The sequence below is a fragment of the Streptopelia decaocto genome (genome assembly GCF_964273445.1).
Source record: "Streptopelia decaocto genome assembly, chromosome: Z".
NCBI lineage: Eukaryota > Metazoa > Chordata > Aves > Columbiformes > Columbidae > Streptopelia > Streptopelia decaocto.
The window spans coordinates 23,729,301-23,747,923 of NC_138657.1; the positions used below are offsets into that span (position 1 = coordinate 23,729,301).

The window sequence follows — 18,623 nt, forward strand, 5'->3', positions numbered from 1 at the left end:
AAAAGTAAAACCTGAGTCCAATGAGATTCCAGTTCTCCACTGTCTCTTCTTTGTGGGAGCCATCAGAGGGATGACATTGGTGTAAACACTATTCTATACCCAAATCTTAGTTACCTGATTTTCCCAGAAAAAGCACAAGTAGTATTGACACTACTTATTAACAAGTCAAAGAGAATAGGAAAAAACACAAGAAAACCAAAACATATTTTATTACAAAAATATAATTGTGAATAGCATTGTAATAAATAATTTTCATCAGAGTATGACCAAAAAAAAGCAGCTATGCACTTAGCAAAATGTAAAAAAAAAGCAATAGCTTAAGTAATGGGATCCAGGAGCATGTTCCCTCAGGATTTCTTAAGTAATCACATGAGCATATATTTCATGATGAACAAAAAGACAGTCCAAATCAAAAGCTGTTCTTCCTGGATATCCGATGAGTTGCATTATCCCCAAATGGTGAATCAGAATAGTAATGACCAATAAGCCAGTAGTCCCAGCTGCATCACGAGGAAATAAAATCCCTGAAACACTTTTCAGAGAAAGTAATCAAGAAGTTCCATAATAATTTCCAAACTGTAGTTGCCAAAAGGGTTACAGCATCTATTTCAGGTTTAGCTGTGAGTATCTTGTATTTGAAGATCCACAGGAGGGACAGAAAATGCCCTGTCTGTGCAGTAGCTTGTCTTGCTGCACTGTTTTCTCTTACAAGGATCAAAACATTGAAAAATTTCTTCATAAGCTGGAAAGCAAAATCTCTGCAGGTAACTGAGAGCTCAGGCAGGGAAAGAAAAAAGCAAGTCCAGAAGATGGCCTGTTCAAGAACTAACTGTGAAACTCAGGGTGGTCACAGACCTAAAGTGCTTTACCTTAAAGACGTTTTTAATGAAGTGTGTCTTCGAAAGTGCATAAACTTGAGACCGCAGAAACCTGGATATTTAAATAAATACCTTCATACTTAGTCACATCTACAGAAGCCTGAATCCAAGGACTTTTTATGCTGTAATAATTCTATTAACTTCATTGCAGTTTTTCCTGAGTTACAACACTATGAAAGAAGATTGCCATCACAGAGTAAAAACAAATAATTAATATCCCCATTAATATACAGAATACAGAACACCTGAGCTGTCAGACTTTCACCACAGAGGAAAAAATGCTTCCCCTCTTTTCTTTAGGTTTTCTCAATTTTCTTACCTGTAAAAGAAAGAATTATGTTTTAAAAAAAATCAAATTACAAAGTTATGAAGACACAGAAGATTTCACGGCTTTGGGACTCTTTCCCAGAGTTTGGAGGTACCAAAAAAAAAATTCCTCCATTGTAAAAGTTAAAGATGTAAAATGAAATTAATAAAAATCTCAAATAGAAAAAGAAGATGATCATGGAAGGAAATAAAATGATAGTTCAAATACACTGGTGGGAAGTGCTCTTCAGCAAATACCCTGAAATTGTTGTGGCTGAGGTGCCCCATTCTTTTAAAATCTTCTTTTAAAGACTTTTGGATACATTCAGTGGTCTATCTGTTCATGTTCTGGCTTTGTTTAAAATAAGATCAATCCTTTTTTAGTGAAATTTACTTTCAGCTAAGTTCTTCTAAGTAACTGCTGCATGTTTTTTGGACAGTATTTCCTCCAGAGCTGAAAACAGCAGGAATAGAATGCAGAAAAGGCCCAGGTTCATCCTTATTGCTATGGCAGCCAAAGTCGCTGATAAATTTTGCACATCCTGTAAGTGAGGGGGTCATACTTGCAGGGAGATGCAGACAGAACAGGTGACCCAAACTGACCAGCTAGGTATTCCATCCCATACACGTCATACACCATATGAAAGTGGGAGATCACAAGCTACTCGTGTTCTTTGCCCATGTCTGGTAACTGAAGAGGACCCTGCTTACTATGCTTTCAATCCTCGGCCCCGTTCCAGTCTGTGCATCCCTAAATCCAGTTCAGGTTTGCTGTGGAATCCAGCCCAGGACTTCCAGGTGCCTGCCCTGCAGCCGCCGGAGCGACACCAGCTCCACTGCGGGGCTGCTGTGCGACCCCAGGAAATTCAGTGTTGGTTCTGTGTATTTTGCATTATTTTCTGCGTTTACTAGTAGTATTAGTAAAGCATTTTTAACTTTCCAACTTGTAAGTCTCTCTCCCTTTTCCTCCCATGCACTTTCCTTAGTGGGGAGGGCGGGGGGCTAATAGAGAGAATTTGCTACAGTTTATTGTCACCCTGCAGTAGAGAATGACAGGCGGTGTCCCTGGCAGCGTAACCCCAGGTGGGAGATCTCTTTGACTTGGAGATCTGTACCTGCAGGACCAGCGGGCTTACCTTTGTTTATGTTTGCTACAGTACAGTGTAGCAGGGAGGGATTTGGGATGTAATTCACTTAAGTGCTTTAGAAGTCAGCAAGAGCGTGAAAGAAAAACCTCAATAACTGCACCCTTCTGTTCCACACCACAGTATGTTTTCAGAGATTTCAAATATCTGATCATTTATTTTCTTGCTTTGCCGAGACACAATCTCACAGCTTAAGACTTGCTTGAGCATCTGTGAGGGGTTAAGGTCACCCTCCCTATTGCCATCACCACTCCTTCAGTTGTGCTGTAACAACTGTTTCTGTAGCAAAAGTGTAAGCTGAGGAAAAGACTAATTTGGGTTATTATATATCTTCACATCACTTCTTCCTTCACATGGCTTTTCATTTTTAAAACCAGATTAATTATTTGATACAACTTCCAGTACATAATGACTCATGACAGTGAGTTTCTAAGACAGAAAATGGGAGGCTGTACTTCTCTTGAAGGCTCTGTCTGTTGAAACAAGTGACTAAATAAACCAGCTATGAATCAAGGCTCTGATGATCATGAATGATCTATGCTGTGTGCAATTTGCGACTATTTTTCCCTTTATCATTTATACTTACATTTCAGCTCTTCTTCTTCAAAAGAAGTGTCTCTGCAGTCATGTGTATCCTTATCTTTTGACAGCTCTTTAAACAAATGACATACATACAGATAAGAGTCAGCATAGCTTAAACTTTTCACACAGTGATAAATTTTGGTTAAAAGCTGCTATCTTGGGCTGCCCAGAAACTAGGTGACTTAAATGCCGATCAGGAGAAGAGATTAATACTGAATATTGTGTCCGTTTTGCACAAATATTCTCAAGAGAGATTTTCTTAGGGAAAAAAAAAAAGAAAACTGTCATTATGAGTTAACACTCACACTGCGCTTTCATTTGAAGTTGTCACCAAATAAAACCATACAGCTTAGGAAAAAGAAAAAAAAAAAGAAAGGAAAAACCTCCTCCATTTCTCACTGTCGTGGTGGTTCTGGATATTCACTGAGCTTTGCTTATAGCAAATAGCATCAGTATTTCAATGGGACGAAAAAGAAACCGTTATGGAAGCTGAAGCTTTTGCTGTGTTTCTCTCATCAGAGCCAAATCCTGTGTCCTTAATGTTGTGCTGAAGACCCTCACTATAATACTGGAGAAAACTACAGCACCATGCCAACATGGCTCAAATTTGAACACAGTGTCTGCACACCAGGATGTGCTGCCATCCTCAGGTATATGCTCCAGGGAGCATGTCCCATCCTGTCACGGACTTTCCAAAACACAGCACACCACACTGTCCTTTTCTTGTGCATACCAGGACTGCATCTGCTCCTGGAACAAGTATGCTTTCTTTCGTAATTTCCTTTCAAGAAGCTGACATAATAATGAAAAGTCACTCTTCAGATGTAATTTATAGTTGTTACAGAAATGAGAAGTAGATAGGAAAATGAAAGTTGAATGTAAATCTGTATTTGTTTGTCAGCTTACAAAGTGAATTCTCAAGCAATTATTCCCACAAGAATCACACTGAGCTATGTTTATGCTGTATGTACATACTTGCTATTGATGAACAAGCTGCACGTGTCCTGTTGTCCATATGTGCTCCAGCTGAAAGAAAAGAAGAGAGAAAAATAAAAAAGAAAACAAAATACTTACTTTAGATCTAATTTGGGCTTAAGCACACTAATGGGAAGGGCACACATACTTCAGTATAACCAGGGGTTCTCAAAACAATTTCTTCAAAGACTTTAAAGTATATTCTTCAGTGCTCAGAGTCTGTCAGTTTTCCTTTCCAGTTTCCTTTTGTCATTCCTAAGACAGAATTCATTGATACTATACACTATCATCACTGGAAAATACTTGTTCAAGTGATTTTCCTTGTAATTTTTCACCCAGAATTTGAACATAATAGGTAACAGGGAACAAGAAAGGGACCACCTTCTCAGTGCTTTTTGAAGGGATAAAAGCCCATATTCCAGAGAGCTTCCATTCTGAAATCATAATCTAGGACAGCCTGCTTAAAAAAAAAACCAAACAAACCACAACAAACAAAACAAAACAAACACTGCCACCCCCCAAAACAAATAAACAAACACCACCACAACCTGCCAGTATTACTTTAGCTTCTGAATCAGCTTGTGGTTTATCACACACACAAACACATATATAACATAATCAGGATAATCACATACATTATTACACATATATACATTTTCATGTATATAGAAAAACAATAAATATTACTCAACAACCTAGGAAAATTCTGATCTTCACTGAAATCCCCAGATGGGAATCTTCTGAGAAGTCAAGGATTTTGCTGTCACTTCTTCCACTTTCATATTCTGCTCCTATTCCTATAGTGTTCTTAGGACAAGTATATACATGCAGGGTTATCTACAGGTCTTCTGCAGCCTGTTAGCATCACATGCAAGCCTCTTAGGCTTATGAACACTTCTCCTGGGCCATGTTTCTATAGCACCAATGCGCAAGATGAGTTTGTGATGAAACCACTGAATATCCACATTCAGTTCTATGTTGTATTTATTTTATGGAAGTTGAACATGAACACACAGTGTAGAGATGGTTTTGTATAATACTCAGACAGAAATTAGGGCTGTTTCTGGTTTTCACTGTGGAAAAGAGAGCTGGTAGACAGGAAAACCAACAGTTCTGCTATTCTGCCTCAGGAAGTACACCTCTCTTAGTGTCGAAGCTTTTGAGATATCACTTGAAAAGATGGCGCAACAAGCCTTTGCATAAGTTCCAGCTGAATTTTGTACTAGCTACATACATTTATATCTCCTATAAAATTAAAGAATTTCAAGAGGAGCATTTAGTCAGCTATCTTGTTCAGGTTTTTTGGAGAATTTGTGGTAATAATTTACAGGATCATGCCAGAATGATACTATAATTCTAAGAGTACTACAGCAGCTTCAATGACTCTTGTACTTTCTGTCTGCAGACAACTTGACCAAAAACAAACAAACAAAACAAAATAATAAACAACAACAACAAACAAATGCACAAAAAAACTTATTTGGAAAAAAAGAAGTAGCTACACATCAGCTAAAAAAATCCACAAATTTGTCATTCAGAAGGAAGAGTTCTCGGCAAAATCAGAATTGTCAGCAAAAAACACTTTCCTTTTGACACTTTGAAATTAATCCTACGGATGTTCTGAGACCTGCATGACCTTATTGCATCTGTTAAAATGAAGAGTAAAAAATACCCCTGACTATAAAATCCTTAAACACACTTAACTTCTTCCCAGGGAATTAAAAAAAAAATAAAGTAACAGTACTGATTTCAGGTTAAGAAACACATTTCAAACACTTTTTCTTTAATTTGGGCACAAACTATATTCTTTGCACACCCAGATACCCTAAAAATTATTTCTACAAGATTTTTCTTTGGTTACCTAGCAAGTTTGGTTACCTCGCAAGTACCACCCATGCTTTAGCTCTTCAGCATACTGTGATACTGAAAATGCCCAATTCAAGTCAGTGAAGTGAACTGAAAAAGCTCCAAAATTAACAAGGAAGTGAATCAAGTAGTATGAAGCCACAGTGGGAATATTCCGTCTTGTGAAAAGAAGAGTCTCTCAGACTCAAAACCTTGGATATATAATTTCATCTGTAGCTCACAATCTTTATGGTGCTTTAACCAGAATAATCATATATGTAGAATTCTTAACAATTAGAATACTTAAAAATACATGTGCTCATAGTTCAGTTGAATTTTTCAGAGAATGCAGGAAAAAAAACCCACAAACATAAAACACTTCCAGTGCCCTGTCTGTTTAAAGCATTCTGGTCCCCAGTCAAAGGGAACCCCAGAACAGGAAATTGCTATTTCCAGTAGGTACATAAGCTGTACTTTGATGTTTGAACAGGTTAGACACTAATCTTACCATCTATATCATTACCTGTAAGAAAACAGAGATGCCTGGGTAAGTGGTTTGTGTGGGGCTGACAACCTGTTCCACCCTGCTCACTTGCTAGTATTTAAACAAGACAGATAAAGAAAAATAAATAAACAACATGGTAAAAAGTTAGTGGTTTCAGGATAAAAGATCTAAGGCAGACTCTTATTACCTCATTCCACCTCTGCAAGATTGAATTAACAGAATAGATTAATAACTGAGATACACTAAAATAAATAATTTGAATACCTTTTCTTATGCAGAGCATAAATAGAAGCGCTGATCCAAAGAAAGCAATCACAATGAGAATTGCTCCAGTGAAGCGTCTGCTCTCAGTCCACATAACACCATCACCTGGATCTTTGAGAAAAACAAATGTGGGAAAGACATTACATAATTGCATAAGCTTCTCCCTTTTTCTTTCAATTTCACCATACTATGTTTGCTGTGAGCAGTTCAGACATCATTACAGCACTTTACATTGTGTCTAAGGTCAGGTGCTGATGAGGCACTCTACCTTATCTCATCCCAATAAAGGAAAAAAAAGCACATATTCATATTTATCTTCTCCTCCTGCATTCCACATGATAGCGCCTTTGATTCCTGTCACACATCCTGCTTATCACCAAGGTACAAAGTGTTATATCTAGCCTAGCTTCCCATCAGGACTTACAGGAAACAGCTGCTTGAGAAAGAGAACAGAGAGTCCCTTTCATCTGGTAAAGCTCTGAATGCAAAGGGTAAGTGACCTCCATGAATCCCAGAGGCATCTCTTGTTAAAAACAAAATTGCCTGCTCACCAGTCACTGAAAGGATGACTTGGCTTTCTTACCCTCAGCTGCCTGTTTCTGCCCCTTGTCAGTCCCAAAAAGTGTGCCAGCCATAGGCATTTTTAAAACTCCATGGTGAACAGGAGCAGGGAAATGACCTGGCCAAATAACAGTCTAATAAACAAAATTATTATTTTTGAGTTGGATTAGGTCTCCAGCGTGTTTTAAACCTTGTGCAAACATAACAGGGTAAAATGCAGAAGTTAAAAGAGTAACCAAAAGCAAAAGCAGTATGGGTGGCACCCAATTAAAAGGTCTCTGTTTATGCATCTTCCTTCAACAGAGATTTCATAAGAAAGAAAAAAAAAATTGTGTACAATTTGTTAAATTAAAATATGCTCAAAGCAAAGGCTGTAGTGGCAGGAAAAGACCATATTGTTCAACTGAACATTCTTGGAGGATTTTATTCTAGGCTCTGAGCTACATGCTTTTCAAATAATGGAAATTTTTAACACTCAGACTCAATTTTCATGAGACTATAGGTCATGCAAAATTTCCATCCTTGAATGCCATCCACACGTGCATGATGAACATGTTCATATGGTTGAAGTGTACGCTAACAGCAAAACTTAACAACACAGGTATTTCTTTTTAGCCTTTTCAAAATTAAATAGGAAAGAGAAACAAATCACAGCCGATTCAATGGGGACAAAATGACATAGAACTTTGAAGTGTATTACCATAAATGAAATTTAGAAAAGTTACCTTCTATATGTAAAATGGCAGATGTATTTTCTTGAAGCTCTTTATTCCAGAATATACAGTAAAAAATCTCATCTATCCTACTTTTGATTGTGAGGGTACTTGTCACACGATACAGCTGGTCACTTCCAGTTTCATAACTTGTGTTTGCCTTATCAGTCAAATCTTCATATTCTCCGTTTTGCCATATCACTTCAGCTTGTGGGTATCCTTCTGACTGACACGTCAACTTCCATTTGTTCTCTCCTGTGCTCACCACTCCTTGGGTTATAGTTCTGTAAGGAGCTAAACAAATGGAAAAAAATTATTACTGGTAGGAAGCTAGAAGAACAGCATATTTAGCAAGACACCTTTTAGTTACCCACAGCCTCTGGGCTAGGTTTCTGTATGTCAGCTTGGATTTTGTAAATAATTATCCTCACAGAAAAAGTAAATATCACTATTTAGTCTCCCTGTGGTAACTGGAGGCACAGGATTTATTATAATTTTGACACTGTTAAAGAAAATTGCTTTAGCTTTCTGGTCTTTGTCCTGTCTAAATGGTTTTTGCAACACTATTCCTCATACGTCATTATGCAAAATAGAGGACAGAACATGGGTCTAACCAAGACAGAAACACAAAGGCGTACAGCTGTGCAACAGCCATGAGGCAGCTCCTGTCTCTGGAGAGGTTTCTTTAAATGTCAGACCAGATATGTCTTACTTCAGGAACTTCTTTGAAATCCTTTATCAGTATCAGATAGCACTGAACCTCCTGCAGTAGCACTCTCACCCGTAACTTTCAGATTGATTGTCTTGTAGTCGGCTCCCCCATAGCCAATAACACAGCGATAAACCCCTGCATCTCTGAGCTTCACGCCAGTGATCTGAAGGAGAGACTGTCCCAAGTGCAGATTCTCTTTCAACAATTTTATTCTTCCCTTAAAGTCACTGTGCTGGCTTTCGAAGTCTTCCACTCCTTTGAGAAGTGCATAAACCTGCTTCTTTTTCTCATCGTTCTTTTCCCAGCTGACACTTAAATCTCTAAACTTTAATTTCCCATTCACTGGGAATGTGCACTCCATGGTCACATTGGTCCCATGTTCCACAGTGTAGAGTGACTGTGGAGCTTCAACCGTGAACAGAGCTGAAAAACAAAATTTGGAAGAAAACATTATGTTCCAGTCATAAGCCTAATCTTCGAAGTCACGTCTGACCATATGCATAGGACACTTTAGGGATGAAAAGTATCTGCCCTGTTCAGAAAAGTAAAATGGTTTTGCATGCACTTGCCCAAGTTTGGGACAAACTGGGCCATTTGTACCTGCAAACACAGTGTGCACATAGTGTGACGCTGTACTAAAAACAGACACGTGTGTGTGCAGAGCTCACCAGATGTTGCTTTCAGAAGACAGCCAGGGTAACAGGCAATTGTTAGTGTTTCAGATGGGAATGTCCTGTTTATATAAATGTCAATTGTTTTTACACACAACATTAACCGATAAATGACAATTCCCAGGTTGACAGTACAAATAAAGCTTTGCTTAATACAAATGGTACCTTGTCTGAAATGGTGTCTATGCTGAAACACTGACAGGGGTTTGAACCTGGCCCCCTGTCAAAGCACACATACTAAGCATACATATACAGTTTAATGTAAAAGCGTGCTAAGATAATTTTATTTAAAACATTAAGAAACCCAAACACTTGGAACTGAAGGAAAACAGAGAAATTAACATTTTTGTGCTTGTACATGGAAAGAAAACATACTTAAACATTCTACTACTTCTTACAAGTCAGCTTCTTACCATTTAGGAAATGCCAGTAGAATAAAAATATGTACAAAACCAAAGGCTTTTCCATGATCTAGATAGAACCTAAAATGATAAAATAATAGACAAATATAAATATCTGTTCATTTTCTAATTTGCACCGTAAAACATACATGGTAGTCACTCCATACAAAGAACTGGACAGAAGGCATTTAACTCCACTTTAGGTGAAAACATGACAAAATTGCACCTTTAATTACAGTAGATGATCAGGCAGAAAGCTTTCTGCATGTGTCCAGGAAGAACATCTAATTTCACTTGCTTTAAACATTTGCCCTTGGTTATGGCAAAATATATGCTTTATCACTATCTGTCAGTTAGTCGATAAATACTTAGCCAATTGTTCCCCAAAACTGCAGAAGGGAGTGTTGCTCCTTCAAGGAGGAGAATGGAGGAGTCTTCTACATGAGTTCTGTGGAAGAAATAGCCCTTAGTCTTTCACCACCCCTTTACCTTACTTTAACATACTGCAAATATACCCTGTGTTATAACACATGGGTCTCACAGTACTTACAACGGGGTTCATGAAGTGACATATATTGTGAACAGTATTAATGTGGTAATTAATCACTTAATGAGTATTTACACATTAATACCTTTGTAAAACAGTGACAAAAACAGTCAGCCTATGAACAAGATCTGTTGTCTTGATTTTCTGCTGCTTTACCTCTAAACATGTAAATTATTTCAATTTTCTGAAAGTTTTCCCCCTCTTCATTGACATAGCTTTTATACTCCCACACAACACCTTAAGATTGTGAAACACTTATTAATGTTGATTCATACACTTCAACCTTCACACACTCACTGCACTTGCTAAGTGTCTATTTTAAGTCAGAGCAGTACTAGTGTCAAACACTGCCATCATTTTTCAACTTACTCTCAAGAAAAATCCAATCCCAATAGCGGGTTTGCAGAAGGCAACACAGATGGAACTGAGAAACTGAGTAAATCTAATACATTGTTAGGCAGACATGAGCAATTACGAAAGGATGTTCTGCTAACAGGGACAGGAAAATACAAATAAGATCCTCAGGGTGAAAGATCTGTTTCCTTGATAAATAAATTGCAAGCTTCTTAATGCGGTTAGGTACTCAATTCATTCCTCAGCCACAAGTGATGCTCTTAAAAGCACAAGCAAACTGCTGCCTAATCCTACGGGTTCCACTGATGCATGATGTGCATACTGGAGTGCCTCCATCACAATGCCACCACCTGAGTGACAAGCAGTCCTGAGCACCAGCTAAGCTCCAGAGTAAAGCTCCTCAAATGAGACAGAGGCACACCAATCTAGCAAATGCGCTCTGATCACACTTACTCTAGAGGCAAGCCTGCAGAAGAGCAAGCCACTGAGGCTGATGTGTACAGGTGTGCACCTCTCTGAGCTCACCCTGCCAGAATGGCCAGACTTACAGCACACTCAGCCCCAAAACAGTTTCCACTATTTTTAAAAGTAGAAGATGTGGCTGAGAGACTGCTCGGAACAAATAACATATACATTACAGTCATGGAAAGATACCCATACCCATATATGCAACCCATACTCACGTATGCAACCCATACCTACTTTTTTGTCAGGAAATCTGAATGTCGGTATGAACTCCAGGAGAAGTGTCCTGATTAATTCCTGGAAGATGGATGACAGCAAGTAAGCTTTACAGTTCTAAGACCCTTGATTGTATCCTGCAATTGCTGAACCTTGATTTGCATGCTTTCTCCCACTGTAAAGGAAAACAAGCCTTACTACATGCAAAGAAAGTATAACGATTACTTACAAAATTCCTTAAGAGTGATAAAGAATGCTGCTGTACTCAATTTTTCACACTCAGGAAAAAAAAAAAAAAAAAAAAAAAAAGGAAAAATCAAAAGAGAGAGGAAAAAAAAAATAGGTCCAGGTCAAATCCAGATGTACATGAAGAAACTTGCTGCAATAACCACTACAGACTCTTCTCCTGTTTCACCTTCAGCAAAACGATCTTCTGGCTGGACCAGCTGAAGCAGCCCAAGACCTAGATGCCAATCAAAGATCTTTACCCAAGCTGCAGTCTTCTCACTATTTTTCTTACGTAAGCTACCACAACGCCTCTTCTCTCCTCCTGCTGGCTTCTGACATCTATTGCAAACATAGATTTATAAAAGCAAAAAGATACTCATTCTACAAAATGCTTTTCAGTATTGCTGCTCTATGTTTCCCTCACAATCAAATGAAGAAGACAGGAAAACCAGAACTATTTGCCCAAAGACTTCTTGTAAGAGAACTTAAATGTTGATGTAACTCTACCTACTTCTTCCCCAGCATCGGAGAATTCCCCACTAGGGAAAATTCTGTATTGCTAACAGTAGTTCACTGTAAACAGTGACAGAAATGTTGGGAAAATTAGTGCATAAAATGCCACAGGCATTTGAAGAAACATATCATCTGATCAAAGCTATATGTGAGCAACAGTCCTTGGAACATCAGTAGAAAGAAGTCATCCATCTACAGAAGCTCAGGGTCCCTATAGTATTAATCTCAAACAATGCCAAACAACTGCTAACAATAACCAGAGATTTCTACACAACTTACTCATGTCTGCAGAGATCATAATTAAGAATAATGGCAAAAGCATTGCTGACTTTGTCAGTGATGAGAACAGATATGCTTTCCCCAAGATTTGAGCACAATGAAGGCCCGTTGCCTTGCCATGGTGTAGTGCAAGAAAAGTTGTTATGACTATGCAATAACTTATCAAAAACCAAAAAGCGCTGTGTTTTTCTTGATTATAGAAGTCATTCAAGAATACAGAAAAAAAAAAAAAAATTAAAAGCCAAAGGATGTACTCCTATTGTACTTATACTACCTTGTGGACCATAGTGGGATAACCTGGTCAACAGCACAAAATACAACTTTAAACATACCTTTCAGTGTAAGTTCACCACTTACGTTGTCTTTGCATATCTCAAAAAAAAAAAAAAAGAAAAGAAAAAAAAGGCTGAGATTCCCAGAAGATTTAAAATACTGTGAAATGATCACTTTAAAAGTTTTCAGGAAAAATTTTCTTCTGTATACTTGACAGCCCACTCACAGTATCTGTCATGGAAGAAAACACAGATAATACAAAAAACCGGTAAGAGTTAACCTTTTTACTTGATGTGTGGGAGGAACACAGAAACAGTGGTATATGGAATAGCTGAATGTAACATTTAGGTTCTAATAAGCTGAAACTACCTTACAAGATTGAGGGGGTAGATTTCCACAATAGGTGAGACCAATGAAGGTTAATTTCCACTGATTTCTTCTTTGCTGAAAAACAGGTTTAACCATGTTTTCCCACGGGGGAAAGAAATAAAAGGCAAGCAACAGAAAGAAACTGAAACAAACTTGTTAAATACTGACTGTGAAACCACAGAAGCCATTGATGCAGCTAGCTTTTAATGTCATGAATTTTTCATTGCTTGCCTTGAGGTCACAGGGTTGCTTTTCCATTTAAGCACTTAGTAGCAAAGAAAAGACCAGGACAGGTTTTTCCTTTTTTTTTTTTTTTTTTTTCTTCATTTGTTTTATATAGAGAGATATATACACACACCCCCCCACGTTTTACAGCATAGTTATACACTGCGGAGTGGGGTTTTGTTTAACTCTGCTCTGCAACAGATTTTCCAGACAAATAGCTCAGTCTTGCTTGTCATCGGGTACCCTTAAGCAAAACGTATCATCGGAGCAACCTTCAGGGAGAAAAGCTCCCGGGCAGGCTCCAGCAGCGGCATTTGCCGCTGCTGGAGCCTGCCCGGGAGCTTTTCTCCCTGAAGGATGCTGTCCCTGCGCCCCTCGCCGCCTGCCCCTCCAGGTGCCTGGGGGAGAAGAAACACCCGCTCCCGCCCTCGCAGGCAGCGGACCCGGGGCCTGGTGGGGCAGAGACCCTCCCGGCTGACCCCTGCCCGCCTAGCCCATACCTGGCGGACCCTCAGGGCACTGCCGGCCACCTCGCCCGGCACCTGCTCCCGTCGGCGGCCGCAGCGGCTCTGCGGGGCGACGGCCGCCCAGCCTCAGCCCGGCCCGGCTCGCCCCGCTCCGCCCTCACAGCTGGACTCCGGGGCGTCGGACCCCGCCGGGGCTTTCCCCGCCCGCCCATGCTGCGGGTGTGACGGTGGAGGCCGTCCCCAGTTCGGCACTCCGCGGAAAGCCGGCACGAAAAGCCCCGGCGCTGTGCTCACAGCCCGCATTTCCCAGCGCTGCAGCCGGCGTGAGTCGGGGTGCCCTCCCGGTAGACCTTTTCCTTTCCTAAAAGCCACGGGTTCTCGGTAAACAAAACCGAAAGCGAGCAGCGCCGCCACTCTTTGCTCATTCCTTAGTGTTTGTAAAACACAAATAAAAAAACTAGGATTTTTATTATCATCTGTGTCCAAGAATTGATAGTCGCTGGTTTGTTCCAGATGTCTGACAAGGGAATCAAAATTATCTGCGTCCTGAACTTTATCTCAGCAACCCTGAAAGCCTACTAATTTCAGCAGAGCACAGATTACCCTTCTTCATTAGGACTGAACTGCAACAGAATCACAGAATCACAGAATCGACTGGGTTGGAAAAGACCTCAGAGATCATCGAGTCCAACCCATGGTCCAACTCTAGTCCATTTATTAGATCATGGCACTAAGTGCCATGTCCAATCTCAGTTTAAAAACCTCCAGGGACGGCGAGTCCACCACCTCCCTGGGCAGGCCATTCCAATGCCTGACCACTCTCTCTGTAAAGAATTTCTTTCTAATATCCAGCCTACATTTCCCCTGGCAGAGTTTAAGCCCATGCCCCCTTGTCCTATTGCTGACTGCCTGGGAGAAGAGCCCAATCCCCACCTGGCTATAACTTCCCTTCAGGTAGTTATAGAGAGTGATGAGATCACCTCTAAGCCTCCTCTTCTCCAGACTAAACAACCCCAGCTCCCTCAGCCTCTCCCCATAGGTCTTATGTTCAAGTCCCTTCACCAGTCGTGTTGCTCTTCTCTGGACTCGCTCCAGCACTTCAATGTCTTTCCTGAACTGAGGGGCCCAGAACTGAACACAATACTCCAGGTGTGGCCTCACCAATGCAGAGTACAGGGGAAGGATCACTTCCCTTGTCCTGCTGACCACGCTATTTTTGATACAGGACAGGATACCATTGGCCTTCTTGGCCACCTGGGCACACTGATGGCTCATGTTGAGCTTCCTGTCAATTAGTACCCCCAGGTCCCTTTCTGTCTGACTGCTCTCCAGCCACTCTGCGCCCAGCCTGTAGCGCTGCAGGGGGTTGTTGTGACCAAAGTGCAGCACCCGGCACTTGGCCTTATTGAACTTCATCCCATTGGAATCAGCCCATTTTTCCAGTCTATCCAGATCCCTCTGCAGAGCCCTCCTGCCTTCCAGCAGGTCGACACTCCCTCCCACTCACTCCCTCCCAACTCCCACTCCCTCCCAACATTCTTGACGCTCCAAAGAGTTGCTCCTGATAAGCCAGTAGTAATAGTTGTTAGGTTGAAACGGTGAGAATGACAGTAAAATAATAATTGCTTGCACATAAAGCCTTCTTCTCCAACTACCTTTCTTAACTTGGAAGCTAAAATATAACACAAACCAAAATACAATAAAATAACAGTAGAGAGGAAGTACACCTCAGGAAAAGGGGTATGTGGCAGGAATGGCACGGCACATCGCTCACGCATCATGGCTGCTTGTCTTTTTTTTTTCTTTTCCAAACAGGAAACAGTTTCATGGTGAAATAATATCCTTTGATCCCCAAATAGATGGCTTTCGTGGTGAAATCTACTTAGGTGAAGGAAGACTGGTGTCAAAGGACTGGAAATCTGGGTGATTCACAGAATCACAGAATCGACGGGGTTGGAAAAGACCTCAGAGGTCATCAAGTCCAACCCTTGGTCCAACTCCAGTCCATTTACTAGATAATGGCACTAAGTGCCATGTCCAATCTCAGTTTAAAAACCTCCAGGGACGGTGAGTCCACCACCTCCCTGGGCAGGCCATTCCAATGCCTGACCACTCTCTCTGTAAAGAATTTCTTTCTAATATCCAGCCTAAATTTCCCCTGGCAGAGTTTAAGCCCATGCCCCCTTGTCCTATTGCTGACTGCCTGGGAGAAGAGCCCAATCCCCACCTGGCTATAACTTCCCTTCAGGTAGTTATAGAGAGTGATGAGATCACCTCTAAGCCCCCTCTTCTCCAGACTAAACAACCCCAGCTCCCTCAGCCTCTCCCCATAGGTCTTATGTTCAAGTCCCTTCACCAGTCGTGTTGCTCTTCTCTGGACCCGCTCCAGCACTTCAATGTCTTTCCTGAACTGAGGGGCCCAGAACTGAACACAATACTCCAGGTGTGGCCTCACCAATGCAGAGTACAGGGGAAGGAAACATCTGTAGGAAGCAGCTTGCAAATGTAATAGGCCCAGGCAGGATCTCTCAGCAAAGCATATTTTAACAATGATTTTGCAAGATTGGGTGTTCTACCTAAAGGTAGGCACACATAATAGGGCAAAAAAACCCTGCTTATATCCCCCCCCAAATCCCAGCCACAAATTCCCTCCCCTGTTCCCCATTGGCTGGGTACTGCAGGGTTGACAAGACTACCCAATGTGTGCCTCAGTTTACATACTTCATTCATCTAATCCGAAAAATAGCTTTCCCTGTATCAATCTATTTAAAATATGGGTTTCTAGCTCTTCGGCTACTCTTTCCCCTAGATTAACTTGTATATACGAGTATCAGTTTGCGTTCTGGGATTCGTTGGAAGAGACTTTGTTTTACATTAAGGATTAGTAGTCTGATGTCTTTTGGTCCTTCTTCCCCACTGGGGTCAGGCACCAGGTTCTCAGTTTTGTAAAAACAACATTCCTTCATTAAACGTTCCTTACAGTTTTCTCCTCTCCTTATTTTTTATTTTTGTTGTTTTGCATTTTCTTATGGTATTGTTCTATAGGTGGCTTCAATTCTAGACAACATGATTTCACATCTTTCTTCAGGAGTTATGCGTTTGCTGTTGCTTCTTTCTTCATGTTCTTTTAGCAGCATCGTTTTATCTGAGTACGGCAGTGGCCCTAAAGGCATTTGCTTTGATAGAGCTTTCTCAATAAGGTGTTAACCAAGTCCTTGGACACACAGAATGATGCAGTTAGTGCTCCTGCTACTACGATTAAAGAAGTAAAAATAGATATAATTTCTTCCCATTTTCAAAACCAAGATTCTAATCATCCCAAGAGTGGACTATCTATTCCTGAATTCTCAGCCAATTCTTCTGCTAAAGTTGTAAGTCCTTGCAAAGCTCTAGTTACACATATATCACCTTTCTCTGCCATCTAGGACCATCCTATTTTTCCACATCATTCTACTAGTAGCATCTGATTGTTCAGCAATTCCTTTAACTGCTTGTCTAGGAACATTCATAAATCATTGTTGGTTATAATAACTAACTTATCCAGTCTACATTCTTGTTTATAGTTACCCACCAGAGTAAAAAGGACTCGAAACCCACCATTACTTGATTTCTTGCTTTGTGTTCATTGGGGACCCGACTGGGAACCCTAATTGAACTGAGATAAACTCTGTCATCAAAGGAAGACCCTAAACTCCTTTTCCTGTTGGACTGATGAATCAGTGTTCAAATGCCAGGGTAAAAGGAATTGCCAATTGAACAGTATCTATCACAGGTACCTTCCCAGTGCAGGGTGGGAAATGGAATGAAGTGTCATCTTCCCACAGTACCACCAAAGATCCACTTGATAAACATTTGATAAACATTTAAGGAAGCATGAGGACCAACTTCCTGTGTCTCTCCACACCTACTCATGTTCCTAGGAACCTGGTATCATTCCTGCCCCGTCATGAGAGACAGGCAGGATGATTTCCAATTATTCCTGAAAATCCTAGGATAACTTTGATATTTTTCTCCTGTAAGGCTGGAAATAGTAGGGAGAGAGTATGACACGACTTACTTCCCCACGCCACAGAGTCTTGTTATAAGTCTAAGATGCACTCCATCGCCTGTCAATCTTCGCCCCATCCCAGAGGGAAGGGTATTACTTGTACCACAGGCCTTCCTGATGCACACACACAGCAATTGCTGCTCTTTAGGCTTTGCACCATATATTTGATCCATTCTACCCAGGCATTTGTAACTCCATATCCTGTTTCTACCCCAAATGTTTCTCTTAAATCTGATATTGCTACACTTCAGGGTCATTTGGTAGGACCTAAGGCCCATTTAGAAATTTTTCAGTAGGTGATTTTGTTAATTCTTCATTACTATTGTTCTTTAACACTTATATTTTGAACCTTCGCAGGGCATCTTTTCCACTAATGTCTGTTTGTGATCCATAAACCCCACTTACTGAATCATCTACTCCCTGTATTGTAATTAGAAAAGAGTTGCACTGCAGAGACTCACATCCTGAGAGAGATTGTCCTTTAGATAGGGTAATTTTTCTCTTCAACTATATAACTGTTCATTGCTCACTGTCCATCTCCTAAACTCTGTCATCCAGATAACACTCTACCAGGAGGGACAACAAGAGAGAGCAATGAAAACTATGCACTTATTTAAATCATCCTTAGAGCAGCTCAGTTTCCCTGGACACATGTATTTGTCTTCATAACACAATTCTCCTTGGCTCTGTACGTTGTCCCAATTAAGGATCTGGCAAGCATCTACTCGAATTGTTAGGGAACCTTCAGTTTCAGTGATGTTAATGATTCTACATAATACAGGGTTAATAATCCTTAAACGTTCCATTTCATTTTCATTTCTGTATCTTTAGTTGAAGGGAGTAGTCAGTTGTCTGTACTTTGCACTCATGATTGTACTTTGGAGGTTTGATTGGCCCTTTAATCCATGCGTATTGAGTCCACCCTTTCTCAGCTGGTCATACCGCTGTCTCAGTGATCAGCAAAACTTGAAATGGTCCTTCTCAACTTGACTGAAGCTTAGTTTCCTTCCAGGATTTGACCAGGACACAGTTTCCAGGCTGAAACCTGTGAGCTGCAAACTCTAATGGTGGAGTTTGTGCT

The 18,623-nt window shown here is 40.5% G+C and overlaps 1 protein-coding gene across 13 annotated transcripts; it reads right to left on the reverse strand.

Annotated features, from left to right (window-relative positions):
* Positions 1 to 192: 192 nt before the first annotated feature.
* On the reverse strand, positions 193 to 13,789 carry LOC309451556 (programmed cell death 1 ligand 1-like). 13 transcript variants are annotated; one of them, XM_082075308.1, is made up of 14 exons: positions 13,528 to 13,789; positions 12,803 to 12,877; positions 12,493 to 12,664; positions 11,370 to 11,707; positions 11,162 to 11,221; positions 9,785 to 10,006; positions 9,571 to 9,639; positions 8,556 to 8,909; positions 7,787 to 8,068; positions 6,501 to 6,611; positions 6,255 to 6,326; positions 3,887 to 3,937; positions 2,916 to 2,981; positions 193 to 1,197 (listed from the first exon to the last, which is right to left on the reverse strand). In XM_082075308.1, exons 7-14 carry the CDS (start codon positions 9,623 to 9,625, stop codon positions 1,175 to 1,177), a joined length of 1,014 nt encoding a protein of 337 aa, XP_081931434.1. In that variant the 5' UTR covers positions 9,626 to 9,639; positions 9,785 to 10,006; positions 11,162 to 11,221; positions 11,370 to 11,707; positions 12,493 to 12,664; positions 12,803 to 12,877; positions 13,528 to 13,789; the 3' UTR covers positions 193 to 1,174. The 13 variants fall into 13 exon arrangements, 11 of the variants coding, with proteins under 11 accessions (XP_081931434.1, XP_081931430.1, XP_081931425.1 ...); XM_082075304.1 differs by lacking the exon at positions 9,785 to 10,006; XM_082075299.1 differs by lacking the exons at positions 11,370 to 11,707; positions 12,493 to 12,664 and having other exon boundaries at positions 12,808 to 12,877.
* Between the last annotated feature and the right edge of the window lie 4,834 nt (positions 13,790 to 18,623).

Bases quoted from the DNA above. Each gene is read 5' to 3' on its own strand.
- LOC309451556 (XM_082075301.1), bottom strand. From the start codon at position 9,625: ATGGAAAAGCCTTTGGTTTTGTACATATTTTTATTCTACTGGCATTTC. The intron at 8,910-9,570 runs GTAAGAAGCTGA...TTTGTTTTTCAG, and splicing joins CTACTGGCATTTCCTAAATG to CTCTGTTCACGGTTGAAGCT. The intron at 1,198-2,915 runs GTAAGTATAAAT...TTTCTTTTACAG, and splicing joins TGAAGAAGAAGAGCTGAAAT to GTAAGAAAATTGAGAAAACC.